Here is a 14,652-nt window from a genome sequence, read left to right on the forward strand (position 1 = left end):
CGGGTGTCTTCGATCACTGTAGGCATGATGGAGGAGGTAAGTTGCTGCTGCTGCTCACATGGGGGGGGCAGTGATTCATGGGGGAGCGAGGAGAGGGGAGGCATGCGGGGACGAAGCCAGGCACAGCAGGGGACAAGGCAGGGAATCCCCCATGGTGGTGGGTGGCGGCTCATATCAGCGGTCATTCAGAAGTCAGGGATTCCCTGCCTTTGCCTCTACCCATTTTTTTGGGGTGAAAAAGTATGTCTTATACGGCAGAAAATACGGTATATAGCGCCGGCATCTTCTGCAGCTCTGTACAGAGTATTGTCTTGTCAATTAACTGTTTACAGTTTAATATCTACCATATTCTTATGTCTAAGTATGTATCGTGTAGTGTATGTATCATAGTCTAGGGCCAATTTAAAGGAAACATCAGGCAAAAAAAACATGAAATCAGCTTTACTCCCCTGGGGCTTTCTCCAGCCCCTTGCAGCCGTCTGTCCCACACTCCACTCTCTGCCGCCGTCCCGGGCTCCCTGCACGCTATTCAGGCCGACCTCAAGGTCGTCCTTACTGTGCCTGCGTGAAGCGCCACTGTCAATCATGGCCACATTGTCCGCGGCGTACTGTTTTTCGCTGTATAAGACGGAGGGTCTTATACAGCGAAAAACACGGTAATAACACGGAAAAACACGGAATATAAGAAGCACCTAGGTTTAGAGGGCAAAAACCAGGGAAAAAATTATAATCTAAACCTGGTGCGTCCATACAGGTAGTCCCCGGTTTGCAGACGCCCAACTTATGAACTCCTTTCCGTGGGGAAGTTTGAAGAAGCGGTTTCAAATGTCCCGACTTAAAAATGGATTCAAGTTAAGAACAAATCTACAGTCCCTATCTCGTTCTTTTTTTTTTTTTTTTTTTTTTTTTTTTTTTTTTTTCCAACAATAAATTTTTATTATACACCAATAAAAAAATTACAACAGTTGTAGTAAATGGTACATTTAGAGGTGAAATTATTGACATACATTGTGAAGGATATTCAGCATTAGGAGATATTCTTATCCTCAACTGGTAAACTAGGTCCACCTACATCCACTAACCTAATCCGGCTGGATGAGGTGAAAAAAGTCACTCAGTAGATTTGTGCTACTGGAGCAGTGGCTTATTGCCATCCAATAGCTTAGATTGCAAGGTAGATGTCATAAGGATAAATTTGTCTTGATATATAGGTTTCCTTAATAATTTAGGTATGTCATATAATATACGATTCTCTATACAAGAGGTGAAGACGGTTTGTATTGACTGATGTCTAGTACACTAAATAGTCTCATTAAAACATGTAAAACCAATAACACAGAAAAACACTATAACAAAACCTTCTATCTGCTTCTAACTCAAAGTTTTCGAGTCTTTATGAATGTTCTGATTGTGTACCCGTTCTCTTGGTGGAACTATCTGTATTGATTGGTTTGGTAGTCATGTAATTTGCTCTCAGGTTTGTCTCCAGGATCATATTACGCTTGTAATAGGATAATAGACATTGGAATTCAATTGGGTCAGAAGATTTCCAGGAGGTGGTAATCATGTATTGTGTTGCCATAATCAGGTGACAGATATGCATCTGTGAGGGTAGATCTATTTTATCTAGGTCTATACATAGAAGAGCTAATTGAGGCGATAATTTAAAATCAGGAGAGATATTTCGAATGATATATCGTTCTGTTGCAAGCCATATTCGTTTTACTAGAGGGCATTCCCATAGCATGTGAAGAAGGGTTCCAGTGTGTACCGAGCATCTCCAACATAAGGGTGATGCGTTATGTGTAAAGGAAGCTAGTTTCCTAGGTGTGAGATACCATCTAGTAAAGTTTTTTATAAATTGCTCCCAGTGTGAGTTGCACCTAGATAGTCTAGCTAATTTCCTGTTTGCTTGTAGTATTTGGGGAAGTGTTAATTCCATATCTAAGTCATACGACCATATTTGAATATATTTATTCAATGGTGAATTGGCTTGTGTTATTAGTTCACTGTACCAAAGGGCTATGAGTCCTTTTATTGGTTTAGTAGAGTTTAGAGATGTAATTATTTGATTATTTAATTCTGGAATAAATATTTTTCGCCTCTGAAATATGCTGGTTATTCTGTAGTATGTGAAGGCATAGCTTAGGGGCAGATTGTATTTAAGTCTGAGATCCTCAAAGGATTTCATAGTAGAGTTGTTAAACAAATCATTTAAGTTATTTAGGCCCGCTTGTAATAAAGGCAGTATGTTTATATCTAATAATAAAGTTTTTAAAGTAGTAAGGGGTATTCTAGGTCTGGAGGTTGACGTTGCATGAGGAGGGTGTTTCAGAAAGTGTTCCCATGCTAATAAGAGAGATTTAATAGTTGGGAATTCCGTTTTAGGTGGTTTATGACCAAGGAGCATACTGGCGAGGATGTCTCTTAGGGGTATATCTAGAACGTCAGCTTCTATGGAAGTCCATTTTTTCCCAGTGTTATTGGACCACCATGAGTGAGCAAATTCTAAATTGCATGCGTAATAATATGTTTCCATATTAGGTAGCCCAATTCCGCCCTGATTTTTAGGGAGTGTCATGATATTATAGGAGATTCTTGATTTTTTCCCATTCCAGATGAAATTGTTTATTATTTTTTTCAAATCAGAGAAGAAAGGTTTTTTTATTGGTATTGACAGAGTTCTGAACAGATATAATACCTTCGGAAGCAAAAACATTTTAAACGCTGCTAACTTGCCAGACCATGATAACAAAAACTTTGACATTGTTTTACAGTCCTTTCTGAGTTCTGTTAGTAAAGGGAGGAAATTGAGGCTAAATATCTCATCTGTCTGTGCTGGTAGTTGGACCCCTAGGTATTGTACCGCCAAGTCTGCCCAAGGGAAATTAAACTTTTCTTTAATAGCTAATTTTATTTCGGGAGGGATGTTTAAGCCTAAGATATATGATTTGTGTTGATTTAATTTATAATATGATATTTTTGAAAACAATTGGAGTTCTTTAACAAGATATTTTAAAGATGATAAGGGGTTTGAAATGACTAGGGCTACATCATCGGCAAAAAGACTTATGACATGTTTATTGTTGTTTATGGATATTCCTTCTATATTTGGGGAGCTTCTAATTTTTTGGGCTAATGTTTCCATTATGAGTACAAAAATGATAGGGGACAGTGGGCAGCCTTGGCGAGTGCCATTCGTGATTTCAAATGAGTCAGATAGTATGCCTGCTGCGTTAACCTTTGCCGAGGGGTTTGTATATAGAGCCATGATTGCAGTGAGTATGGGGCCTGTTAAACCAAATTTGATTAACGTAGCTCGTAGAAATCCCCAATGAACTCTGTCGAACGCCTTCTCAGCGTCCAAAGTTAGGAGCAGAGAAGGCGTTCGACAGAGCCCAATGTATCTAAGGATATTAATCATGCGTCTGGTACCATCAGGGGCTTGTCTTCCTCTCGTAAAGCCTACCTGATCTGGAAGAAGAAGATCAGGTGTTATATTCATTAAGCGATTCGCTATCAACTTTGCATATAATTTGGTGTCAGAGTTCAGGAGGGAGATGGGCCTGTAATTAGCAATGCTTTGTTGGTCCTTCCCCTCTTTATGAATCACCGTTATATTGGCTTCTAGATATTCCTTGGGTATCTGTGAGCCCAGCATAAAAGAATTAAATAATTCTGTTAGGATGGGAGTCAGGATGTTAGAGTGGGTTGTATAATATTCATTTATAAAGCCGTCTGGGCCTGGTGCCTTATTGCATTTTAAAGAGGAAATGGTAGAGGCTATTTCTTTATGAGTGAAGGGAGAGTTTAGTTTTTCTAGTTGTGAATTCTGCAGTTTGGGTAAAACAATTGAAGAGAGATAATTATTGATTTGTTCTTCCGTTGGTTGCGGGGTAAGCAGATCATTTCGTAAGTTATACAGTTGCATATAATAATCTCTGAAAGCATTAGCTATGCTTTTAGGATGTAAAATGTTTTGTTTAGTAAACGGATGTAATATAGAGTGAATCATGGATTTAGCTTGCCTAATTTTGATCAGGTTTGCTAACAATTTACCTGCTTTGTTACCTTGGGAGTATTTGCAAGCATTAATCTTTTGAAGATTGCGTTCGTACTGGTACAGCAGTAAGGCACGTAGTTCCTGACGTTCATGAAAAAGCTGTTCATATAACTTAGGGTCTTGTGTTCTTTTATGCTCTTTTTCTAAATTTTGGATATTATTAATTAATCCCATATATTTTATTTTCCTTTCTCTGTGAAGTTTGGCACTTTGCCTAAGGTATAGTCCTCTCATGTAGGCTTTATGAGTAGACCAAACTGTAGCACTGCTAATTCCAGGTGTTTGGTTTAAATCAAAAAACTCCTGTAATCTTGTTTGGAAATATTTGATACTAGCGGGGTCTCTTAGAATGCTTTGGTTCATCTTCCATTGTCTGGGTTTGGATATACCCGAAGCATCTTTAATAGTCATCTGGATTGGAGCATGGTCAGACCATGTAATATTTCCTATAGAAGTCTCTATAGTGTTTTGGAGAAATGATCTGTCGATTAAGAAAAAATCTATCCGTGTATGAGTTTTATGTACTGCCGAGTAATACGAGTAGTCTCTTTCTGACGCATGAAAGATTCTCCATGGATCTAAGAGATTGTTCCATCTTATGGTTTTTCCTAATAATGGGATAGGTGATGCCCTAATGGAAGATGAGTCTAATGTAGATGCACAAGCGTTGAAATCTCCCCCTAGTATCAAAGATCCCTGTCTGATTTTGTCAATTTTTGTCATTAGTTTTTGTAAGAACTGACGTTGGGAGTTGTTAGGTGCGTAGAGAGTAACTATGGTAAACAAATTACCGTTGATTTGACCCACAAAAATAACAAATCTGCCCATTTCATCGGTTACTACAGAAACAGGTAAGACTTTAAGGTCCCTATGGAAGGCAATAAAGACACCTCTCTTCCTTTTTGAAAAAACACTGTGGTATATCAATGGGAAATTGAAATTATGGCAGTATTTAGTATCTTGAGATGTCAGATGAGTCTCCTGGGCCATCAATATTTGAGAACCAGCGGATTGGGCGTCTTTCCATAATAATCTCCTCTTAAATGGAGAGTTCAACCCTCTGGTGTTGAGTGAAGTAATCTTAATCGAAGGAATTTTATCCTGCATTGCTCATTATAATGGGAGGAAGAGGTGGGCTGGAAATAACCTGAAGAGAACTGAGAAATAAATCTGTGTTGTGCCAGATCTTAGGACTTGTTGTACATATAAGCAGATATAGGTATATCATATTAACTTCCATAACCACTAACAACAGATGGTATAAGGAAACAAAAAAAGAGAAGTAACATATGAAATAAAAAAACACAGAAGAAGAACTAACTGAACACTATAATTGTAGAATATAAGTTCTGAATTCTACAAGATCCCCTGGGGTATTGCAGTAACGTGTACTGCAGAAAGGAGATGGGAACTTCACTAACTTGGTGAAGTTGGAAGGTTTGTGTGAGGAAATTGGCCATACTCAGCTTCACGATGTAACTTCTTTCCAATCAGCTGTGATTTTTGTGGATAGTGGAGGGTTCTTAGTCGATGAAGTTTGATGATTCTCAGGAGGCTGTTCTGGAATTTGGATCTTAAGTTGGCGGAGGAGCTTGTATCCTGCATCAACTGATGAGATGGAATAATGCTTGTTGTTGAGCTGAAAAGTTATTTTAGTTGGGAAGCCCCATTTATATTGCACCTGGGCTGCCCGAAGTGCTTTTAAGAGAGGTTGCATGTTTCTTCTTTGTTGTAAAGTGACTTGTGACAAGTCCGCATATAGCTGTAGTTTAGCATAGGGATCAGGGAAAGTTCCTAGTCTCCTTAAGGCCAGCATTAAGTGTTCTTTCACCTGATAAAACAGGAAACGCACTATGACATCCCTAGGGATGTGTTCAGCAAGATGAGGAGGTTTTGGGAGGCGGTGAACTCTATCAATAGTCAGTTCAATTGGAGAGGCTTCTGGTAAAACTGCTTTAGCCAGGTTTGTCACATAAGCTCTTAGGTCTCCCTGTGCTACAGATTCTGGTATTCCCCTGATTTTCAGATTGTTCCTTCTGGAGCGATCTTCCAGGTCGGAAGCTTTCGATTTCAACCACGAGATATCTTTGGTCTGCTGGTCAGAGGTGTCTACCATAATATTATGTTCGCGGACTAATTCGCATATTTTGCGTTCAGTGGTATCCACTCTGTCTCCCAGTGATTCTACTTCTTGTTTAAGTGAGTTATTCATTTGGGAGAATTGGATCATTAAATCTGCTTTGAATGAAAGTAAAAGTTCCTTCAGATATAATTGTGAGACAGCTTGATCCGTAGCTGGAAAGGCTGTTATGTCTGTAGGCTGTGTGACTGTTTGTTGTGTCATGTTCACTGCGCCCCCAAGGCCTACCTTATTATTTATGTTTGTGGACACCTCCAGACGAGGTCGTGATCTGGCCGGGCTGTTAGAAGGAGATAAGGTCTCTTCTGTGTCTGGTAACGGAGAGGAGAGCTCTGTCTGGTGATCAGGTCGTGACCCTGCTTCACTGGGCTCTGCAGGATTGTTTATGAGGGGTCGCTGAACAGCTCTGTCCTGGCTGGGAGGCGGCAGCTCATCGCCATCTTGATTCCTCCTCGCTTGCCTGTGTTGTTTCTCCGTGAAGAAGTCTGTTAACTTCTTCGGCTTGAGCTGCTGATGTTTTCTTTTTTTTATCAGCTCTGCCTCTGTGTCCATGTTCTCCGTCATCCTGATGGTAATTTCGCAGCTGTGGGCTTTGATTTAGAGCCGTTTTAGGAGCTGAGAGTTAGGAGCTCAGGGCTTAGCCGTCCGTCCTGGTCTCCGTCGTGGCCACGCCCCCCTATCTCGTTCTTTAACCGGGGACTACCTGTATTTTAGGAGCGTCGTCCTGTGTGCCCATGTGTCCTCCTAAGTCCCTATGTCTCCTCCTGTATCCCCCATGTCACCCCCATGCCTCCTCATGTCACCCCCATGTCTCCTCCTGTATCCTCCAGTCTCCCCCTTGTCTCCAGTCTCCCCCATGTCTCCTCCATGCCTCCTCTGGTCTCCCCCATCCCTCTTCTGGTCTCCCCATGCCTCCTCTGGTCTGTCGGGTGTCTTCGATCACTGTAGGCATGATGGAGGAGGTAAGTTGCTGCTGCTGCTCACATGGGGGGGGCAGTGATTCATGGGGGAGCGAGGAGAGGGGAGGCATGCGGGGACGAAGCCAGGCACAGCAGGGGACAAGGCAGGGAATCCCCCATGGTGGTGGGTGGCGGCTCATATCAGCGGTCATTCAGAAGTCAGGGATTCCCTGCCTTTGCCTCTCCCCATTTTTTTGGGGTGAAAAAGTATGTCTTATACGGCAGAAAATACGGTATATAGCGCCGGCATCTTCTGCAGCTCTGTACAGAGTATTGTCTTGTCAATTAACTGTTTACAGTTTAATATCTACCATATTCTTATGTCTAAGTATGTATCGTGTAGTGTATGTATCATAGTCTAGGGCCAATTTAAAGGAAACATCAGGCAAAAAAAAAACATGAAATCAGCTTTACTCCCCTGGGGCTTTCTCCAGCCCCTTGCAGCCGTCTGTCCCACACTCCACTCTCCGCCGCCGTCCCGGGCTCCCCGCACGCTATTCAGGCCGACCTCAAGGTCGTCCTTACTGTGCCTGCGTGAAGCGCCACTGTCAATCATGGCCACATTGTCCGCGGCGTACTGTGCTGGCGCAGAACTACTGCGTGGCCATGACAGCGTAGCCATGATTGACAGCGGCACTTCCCCCAGGCGCAGTAAGAGCGACCTCGAGGTCGGCCTGAACAGTGTGCGGGGAGCCCGGGACGGCGGCGGAAAGAGGAGCGATCAGCGTGGGACAGTCAGCTGCAAGGGGCTGGAGAAAGCCGCCCCAGGTGAGTTAAGCTGATTTTACGTTTTTTGGCCTGATGTTTCCTTTAAGGGAAAGTCAGTTAACTTATGTGTATGTATTCTGGACATGGGAGGAAACCAGAGTGCACAGAGGAAACCCACAGAGACACAGGGAGAACATACAAACTCCATACAGATGCTGCAAGGCGAGATTGCTAACCACTGTGCTGCTCATCTTACAGATGTTACTACAATTCAGGGGGGAACCACGATCTTATGTAATTTTTTAATTTTACTTCAGATGCTCTTTAACCCCAGCTTACAGCTTAATTGTCCTGTAAGGGTTATGTTGTGATTCGTGATTGATAAACACATCTGAATTTTTCACATTTGATTTGATAAGGTGGCAAATGTCTCCCCCTGCTGGTGAGTCATGATATTGTTTGAGAAGCAAAACAGGAAAATAACTTTTAGCATGTTAGGTTTATTTATTGTGCTATTTTTTACATTTATACTTTTAATTATAAACATATAAAATATTTTAGATTTTTGAATGTGTTGATCCTCAACCTTGTTATGTTTTATGAGCTGAGGAGAGTGTTTTTATAATAGTACATACATACCTCACGTTGCAAGAAAAAAGTCCCCGAACTTAGCAACTGACAATCAGGCCCAGAGCCGGGACAAGGTCCTCCAGCACCCAAGACTGAGACACCAAAGTGCGCCCCTCCATCCCTCCCACCACAGCCATCACACACTGATTGCTATTAGACTAAGAGGTGCCCCAGGGCCCCCAACACCTTAATCTCTAGTTATCTGGCTTGTTGTCACTGCCATGCATCTCCTTTTCTTATTTCTCTCTGCTTCAAACACAATAGGGGAATGATAGCTGAGTGAGTTGTGCACCCCTCTTACACTGCGCCCTGAGGCTGGGGCCTCTCTCGACCCAGCCCTGATCAGGCCACTTGTTCTCTGTAGATCTAGCTAGCTTGGGTCTTATTCACAAAGCTTGCTACTAGACCAACAAGAAGAGCTCCAAGCCATCATGTATTAATATTTTTGTGTTTTTTAATTAAAAGTAAAAAAAATGTTGTTTGCAGGAAAGTACAGTATGTACAGAAAAACGAATTTAAAATAATGGGAGTTACCTTGTACAGCTAACTGGAGGGGAAAACAATACACTAGGGGAAACTTTCGCATACATTTAGGGAACATATATCCCTATACACACTTCCGCAGGCTATATTTGGAAGTTAGTAAACTGATTAGGTGTTGTGCATCCGTGAAAATATCTTATTAGCCATACATACCTCCCCAGTGTCTAGCTTAAAGGGGTTCTTTCGCGAAAAAGGTAGGCAGTTAAAAAATGTGACAGATGACAGGTTTTGAGCCAGTCCATCTTTTTAAGGGAGATTCTCAGGGCTTTCTTTGTTTTCAACAGCATTTCCTGAACAGCAGTTTAACTGCCAAAATAGCAAGATACCAGCCGGCCTCCCTAATCACTTGCACACTATTATGTCCGTTAGATTTTGCAACTGTTGTTCAGGAAATGCTGTTGAAAACAAAGAAAGCCCTGAGAATCCCCCTTAAAAAGATGGACTGGCCCAAAATCTGTCATCTGTCACATTTTTTAACCGCCTACTTTTTACGCGAAATAACCCCTTTAATATCATACCTGTATGGCCTATTCTTGCTTCTATTTATTAAAAACTTTCCTAAATATTTTGGCATAGTACTGCTCCTGCGGTTTCCATTTGGCTTCTCCTGCAATTCACTCTCTTTCTAGAAGAAAAAAAAAAATCATCAGAATTCTTTTTCATTCATGAGGCCTCTATTGGGAATCTTCTAATCTTAATTAATTTCAACATGGCAGTGGGGAATGCGCTTCTTTTGTTCAATGTGAAACCACCATCTCTTGGCAGCTTGCCAGCCATGACAATCTTTATTAACCTCACTTGATGTAGACTGAATTATAACCTGCCATTGTTCTTGCAGTTATATGATGTCCAATGGATACAAACCTGCTCCGTTGGATCTGTCTGATGTGAAACTGTTACCAGCCCAGGAAGTTCTCGTTGATAAGCTTGCAGAGAATGCACACAATGTCTGGGCTAAAGATAGAATAAAGCAAGGATGGACCTATGGCATCCAGCAGGTAAAAGATGGTGCAATGTTGCCTGTCCTTTCTTTTTAACAAGAAATATATATGGGAATATTCAATTTTGATGTAAAATGTGGTCCATTTTAATGCTGCATAAGTCTATTTATAATGTATTGTGCAATATTACAAATTATTTTACTGCTTCAATTTGAACAAGCCAAGGATTTCCATAACTGGCAATGAGCTCAAACTGCATTGCTTTGCAACCATAGCAACAGTAGTCTGTTGCAGTACAGTCTGCAATATAAGTAATGTGCTACTCATAAAATAAGTTTATATGATTTGCTGTTGTTCATTGCAATGTATAGAACAACACTGAATGTATTGTATTTGTCTCAACAACAGTGGGATTTCCTGGTTAACAAAACTTTTGTTGAGAGAAAGAAAACCCCCACAGATTAGATCAATGTGTTAAAGGAATATCAACTTCCTTACCTTAATTTATGGGATAAATTGCTGTTTTATAATATACAGTGTAAACACGGTTCTCAGTCCCATTCTGCAACATTTATGTGCAGTGTCTTGTCTTTTTTGTCTAGGATCTAAAGAATAAACGCAACCCTCGCCTGGTGCCATATGCTTTACTAGATGAACGGACTAAGAAGTCCAATAGAGACAGCCTGCGTGAAGCTGTGAGAACATTTATTGGTTATGGTTATAACATCGAGCCACCAGACCAAGAAATCAGTAAGAATGTAGCTTGTTATTCATGTCATAAACAACAATGACAACATGTAAATATCAAATCCAAAAAGAGGAACACGAATAAATGAATGTCCAATATTGATTGGTACAAGGAACTGATCCAGTTTTGTATAATGCAAGTAGAAGAAACTTGAAGTTTCCAAAGTTTGCAAAGAAAACTTGTACAGTTCGTCATTAACCCTCCTGGCGGTCTATTAAAAACCGCCAGGGGGCAGCTCTGCCGTTTTTTTGATTTTTTTTTTTAAATCATGTAGCGAGCCTTGGGCTCGCTACATGATAGCCACTGCTCAGCGGCATCCCCCCAGCCCCTCCGATCGCCTCCGGCGATAGGCAATCAGGAAATCCCGTTCAAAGAACGGGATTTCCTGGAGGGCTTCACCATGGCGACGGGGCGGGATGACGGCACCTCCCCAAAGTAGATAGGATACTGTAGATTTAGATACAAGAAAATGTATATATCATATCTCCTCACCTGCCTACACAGTGGTTGCCTGTATGGTGACCCTGACTTGTGAGTATATCCATTATATATACTTTTCTTTCATCCACCTCTCAACTTACAACACTATATTGGGCTCTCAGTGTCCCTTTTTTCCATTTGACCTGTACAGTATATATTTAAAATTTTTCAATTTTTGACAATGGTGGTTCTTTAAAGCTATTCCTTTTAGAGGGAGATTTCACTGTTTGTCTCTCACTATAGCTTCATATAAATTTGCAGGCATAAATGGTAAAATACTTTGGCTTGATAACCTTTTTATGTTTATTATATAATACATACCGGTATATCCTTTCCCAGTGCTTCTTACAGGAACTGGTAGAGAGGTGTTGCAAACCTTACTGCCAGTGAACCGATTAGTCCAGGTTTTGTAAATGCGTAGCAAAGCCTCTTCCCTGTTCAGCTCCTGCAGGATGGTGGGAGAATCTGGACAGTATGGGAGCAGCTGTAAATCAGAGTGTAGAGAGTGCTTTTGCAATCCATAGAAGACACTTTCCAGGATTTTCAAAAACGTGGGTCATCGCATCTCAAAGACCTTCTTCAAAATAGATCTTCAATATGTTTTAATAAAAAAATAAATAAAACAGAATTACATGTAAAGGGCTTTCAAACCAGGATAACTTAAACACAGGCTTGTGTGGATATTTTTTTATTGGAAGAGTACATGACACATACCGTCACTCACCTCCATCTTGCTATTCTGTATAGTTGTGTAGCATGGCACAGGCTCCTACTTGCATGCTCATGATTCCATTTATGAAGGGGGTATGGCAGAGCAGGATCATCCACCAGGCAACCTAGGCAGGTGCCTAGTTGTTGTCAAATGGCCCACCTGCCACCTTCTTTGACCTCTCTTTTCACTTCAGCTTACCAAAAGGACCAAAAGGGGGCCCAAAATCTACTACCTTGCCTAGGGCCCCATTACATCTTAATCCATCTCTGATGTATGGTCTGAGGTTCAGTGCATGTACCTGAACAGTCATGTCTTCTGCACAAAACTGGAGAGAGACACCCTAAGAGCTGGATCTGGTATAGCCTTTTAGGGCTAGGAAATGGTTCGTGTATAGATAAAAATACTCAGTCTTCTTGTTAATGAGATATGCATCCACTTTAGAGCTTTTGGAAGAAATATGTTTAAGACCGCCCCCTACTAAGTATGGTCAGATGGTTTATCCACTCATTTGATCCCGCACTCTGGCTCCAAGGTGTTACTGTAATCTGGTACACTAAAGTCAAGGATTCTGTGTAAATACAGCATGATTTGTAAAGCAACAGGAGATCACCATAGTGTCACCTTGCCAATTGTTAAAGTAGCTTACACCTTTCTCTGCACACATCAATTACATACGACTTTTCATTGCTATTGTTCTTTGCATGTGCATATTCTCATATACCTTCTCACCCTGCCTTTTCAATTGCTGCTAGTTTCTGTATCCTATATAAATTATTAATGGGATTGATGAGCACAGGTTTTTAAGATGTGCCTTTTTTCCCTCTGATTTTCTTTGTAGCAGACCAAATGACAGAGCGAGTCAGCATTGACAAGATTCGCTTCTTTAGGGTGGAGCAAACATATGCTGTTAACACGGGAAAGTGGTATTTTGAGTTTGAAGTGGTGACTGGAGGAGACATGCGAGTAGGCTGGGCCCGTCCCACCTGCAGGCCGGACATTGAACTTGGAGCAGATGATCGGGCATTTGTGTTTGAAGGAAGCAGAGTAAGTTGATTTTTTTTGTTCTGTGAATATTATGTGCAATGCAATGATACTGATGCAGATACAAACACTCCTCTTTGGACGCTTTTTAATAGATTATTGTTACTTGGAAGTGTGCATTGGCAATTACAAATGACGTTATTACCAAATTGGAAGCATTGTTGCATTTGGTAAATGGAATAACTAATGGAATTATTTTCACAGGGTCAGTGCTGGAACATGGGAAGTTCTTACTTTGGCCGCAACTGGCAGCCAGGAGATGTGGTAGGCTCTATGATCAATTTGGAGGACAAATCTATGATCTTCACATTAAATGGAGAACTTCTCATTACCAACCAAGGCTCTGAACTGGCATTTGCGGATTTTGAAATTGAAGAAGGTAAGTGATGTTTTCCAGTGAAGAAATGAATGGTTGACATAGAAAGTGGTTAACGGAAAGAACATAATCCCTGGCAACTGGTAGATTCTTTTAAATAATAGGAGTACATATTTAGCTTGACCCTAAAAAAAACCATACATGCTGAGGATTACCCGCTACTTCCTCTTGTACAAGAATAGTGCAAATCATGGTCTGAACTACCACTTTCAGTCACAGCTAGCACTAACATTGAACTGATTTTGATTCCCAAAATCCTGTTCATAATACACAACCTATATGCATACCTCTCAGGCTTTTCAAATGCCTTCGCTCACTGATCCTAGACCTGATTTGAAATAAAACCCAAGCCCAGCTGAAGTTTTCTATTGTGCAAAATCCAACAGACAGGGTGGTATAACCGTCCCTTCATTCCTGATGCACAAAATGTAAAGACACCAACAATATAATGAAAGTCGTGGTAACATATTTACAGTAGTGCAATAGAATTAGACCCAAATGCAAACATCTGGATGGCTGCATTTTTTGAGTACTTGTGTAAGGGGTAGGTGTGTAAGAAAATTGCATACCAAATGTGCTATGCAGTTTTTTTGTATCTTCCCTGTTTAATCTTTTGAAATAGAAATGTTGTATAAACACAATCACAACTTGAACATTAACGATCTGATCAAAATAGTGCAAAAATGCATGGGAAACGGATTGCTGTAAATGGCCAAATATAGCAATCACAGCACAGTGTGTTGGGAGAACTAAGAAAGAAGATTTACATTAGCCTAGTTTCGGGGCGGTGCTTTGTTGGGTAAAAGATAAATTAGCTTAATTAGGGGTTTAGTATAGGAAACATCAGGGTAAATTTTGGGTGCTGAAATCTCTGTACCCAAATCATGCAGCAGTGAGATATTCACTTCAAACACTGTAAACTGCCAGAAGTTGCTAATTAAATTAATGCTAGAAAACTGATAGAAACAAAACTGTACAGTCATACCATCAAATTTACTTAGAAGTGGTATGGCATTGAAAACAGAAATGCATGAGAGAGGTTATTTATTTTATCTATACTTTGAGGGTAGGGTTTTACTTTTGATGAATTATGCCTTTTTGGGTGTACATTGTTAAAATCTGTTTTGTCACCTAAATTCCTGATGTATTATTGAGCCATGTCCTTAAAGTGATGGTAAACATAACATTTCCAGACAGTGCCGGAGCAGTCCTTTTTAGCGCAGGAAGATTTGGGGCGCAGCTGGCGCCACCATAGACTATAATAGGAATTAATTCTACTGTATAGTTGCTCTCAGTGAGTAACGTCGGCGC

At 40.9% G+C, this 14,652-nt stretch overlaps 1 protein-coding gene across 12 annotated transcripts in view; it reads left to right on the forward strand.

Moving 5' to 3' along the window:
- The window catches only part of RYR3 (ryanodine receptor 3), a 1,134,733-nt gene that overhangs the window by 554,565 nt on the left and 565,516 nt on the right, over positions 1 to 14,652 (forward strand). For all 12 annotated transcript variants that reach the window (XM_068253938.1, XM_068253930.1, XM_068253931.1 and 9 more), the window contains 4 exons: positions 9,882 to 10,041; positions 10,587 to 10,734; positions 12,763 to 12,968; positions 13,170 to 13,344. In XM_068253938.1, the coding sequence (XP_068110039.1) occupies positions 9,882 to 10,041; positions 10,587 to 10,734; positions 12,763 to 12,968; positions 13,170 to 13,344 (689 nt within the window). The remainder of the gene's footprint in view (positions 1 to 9,881; positions 10,042 to 10,586; positions 10,735 to 12,762; positions 12,969 to 13,169; positions 13,345 to 14,652) is intronic.

The sequence above is a fragment of the Hyperolius riggenbachi genome, chromosome 9 (assembly GCF_040937935.1).
Source record: "Hyperolius riggenbachi isolate aHypRig1 chromosome 9, aHypRig1.pri, whole genome shotgun sequence".
Taxonomy (NCBI): Eukaryota; Metazoa; Chordata; class Amphibia; order Anura; family Hyperoliidae; genus Hyperolius; species Hyperolius riggenbachi.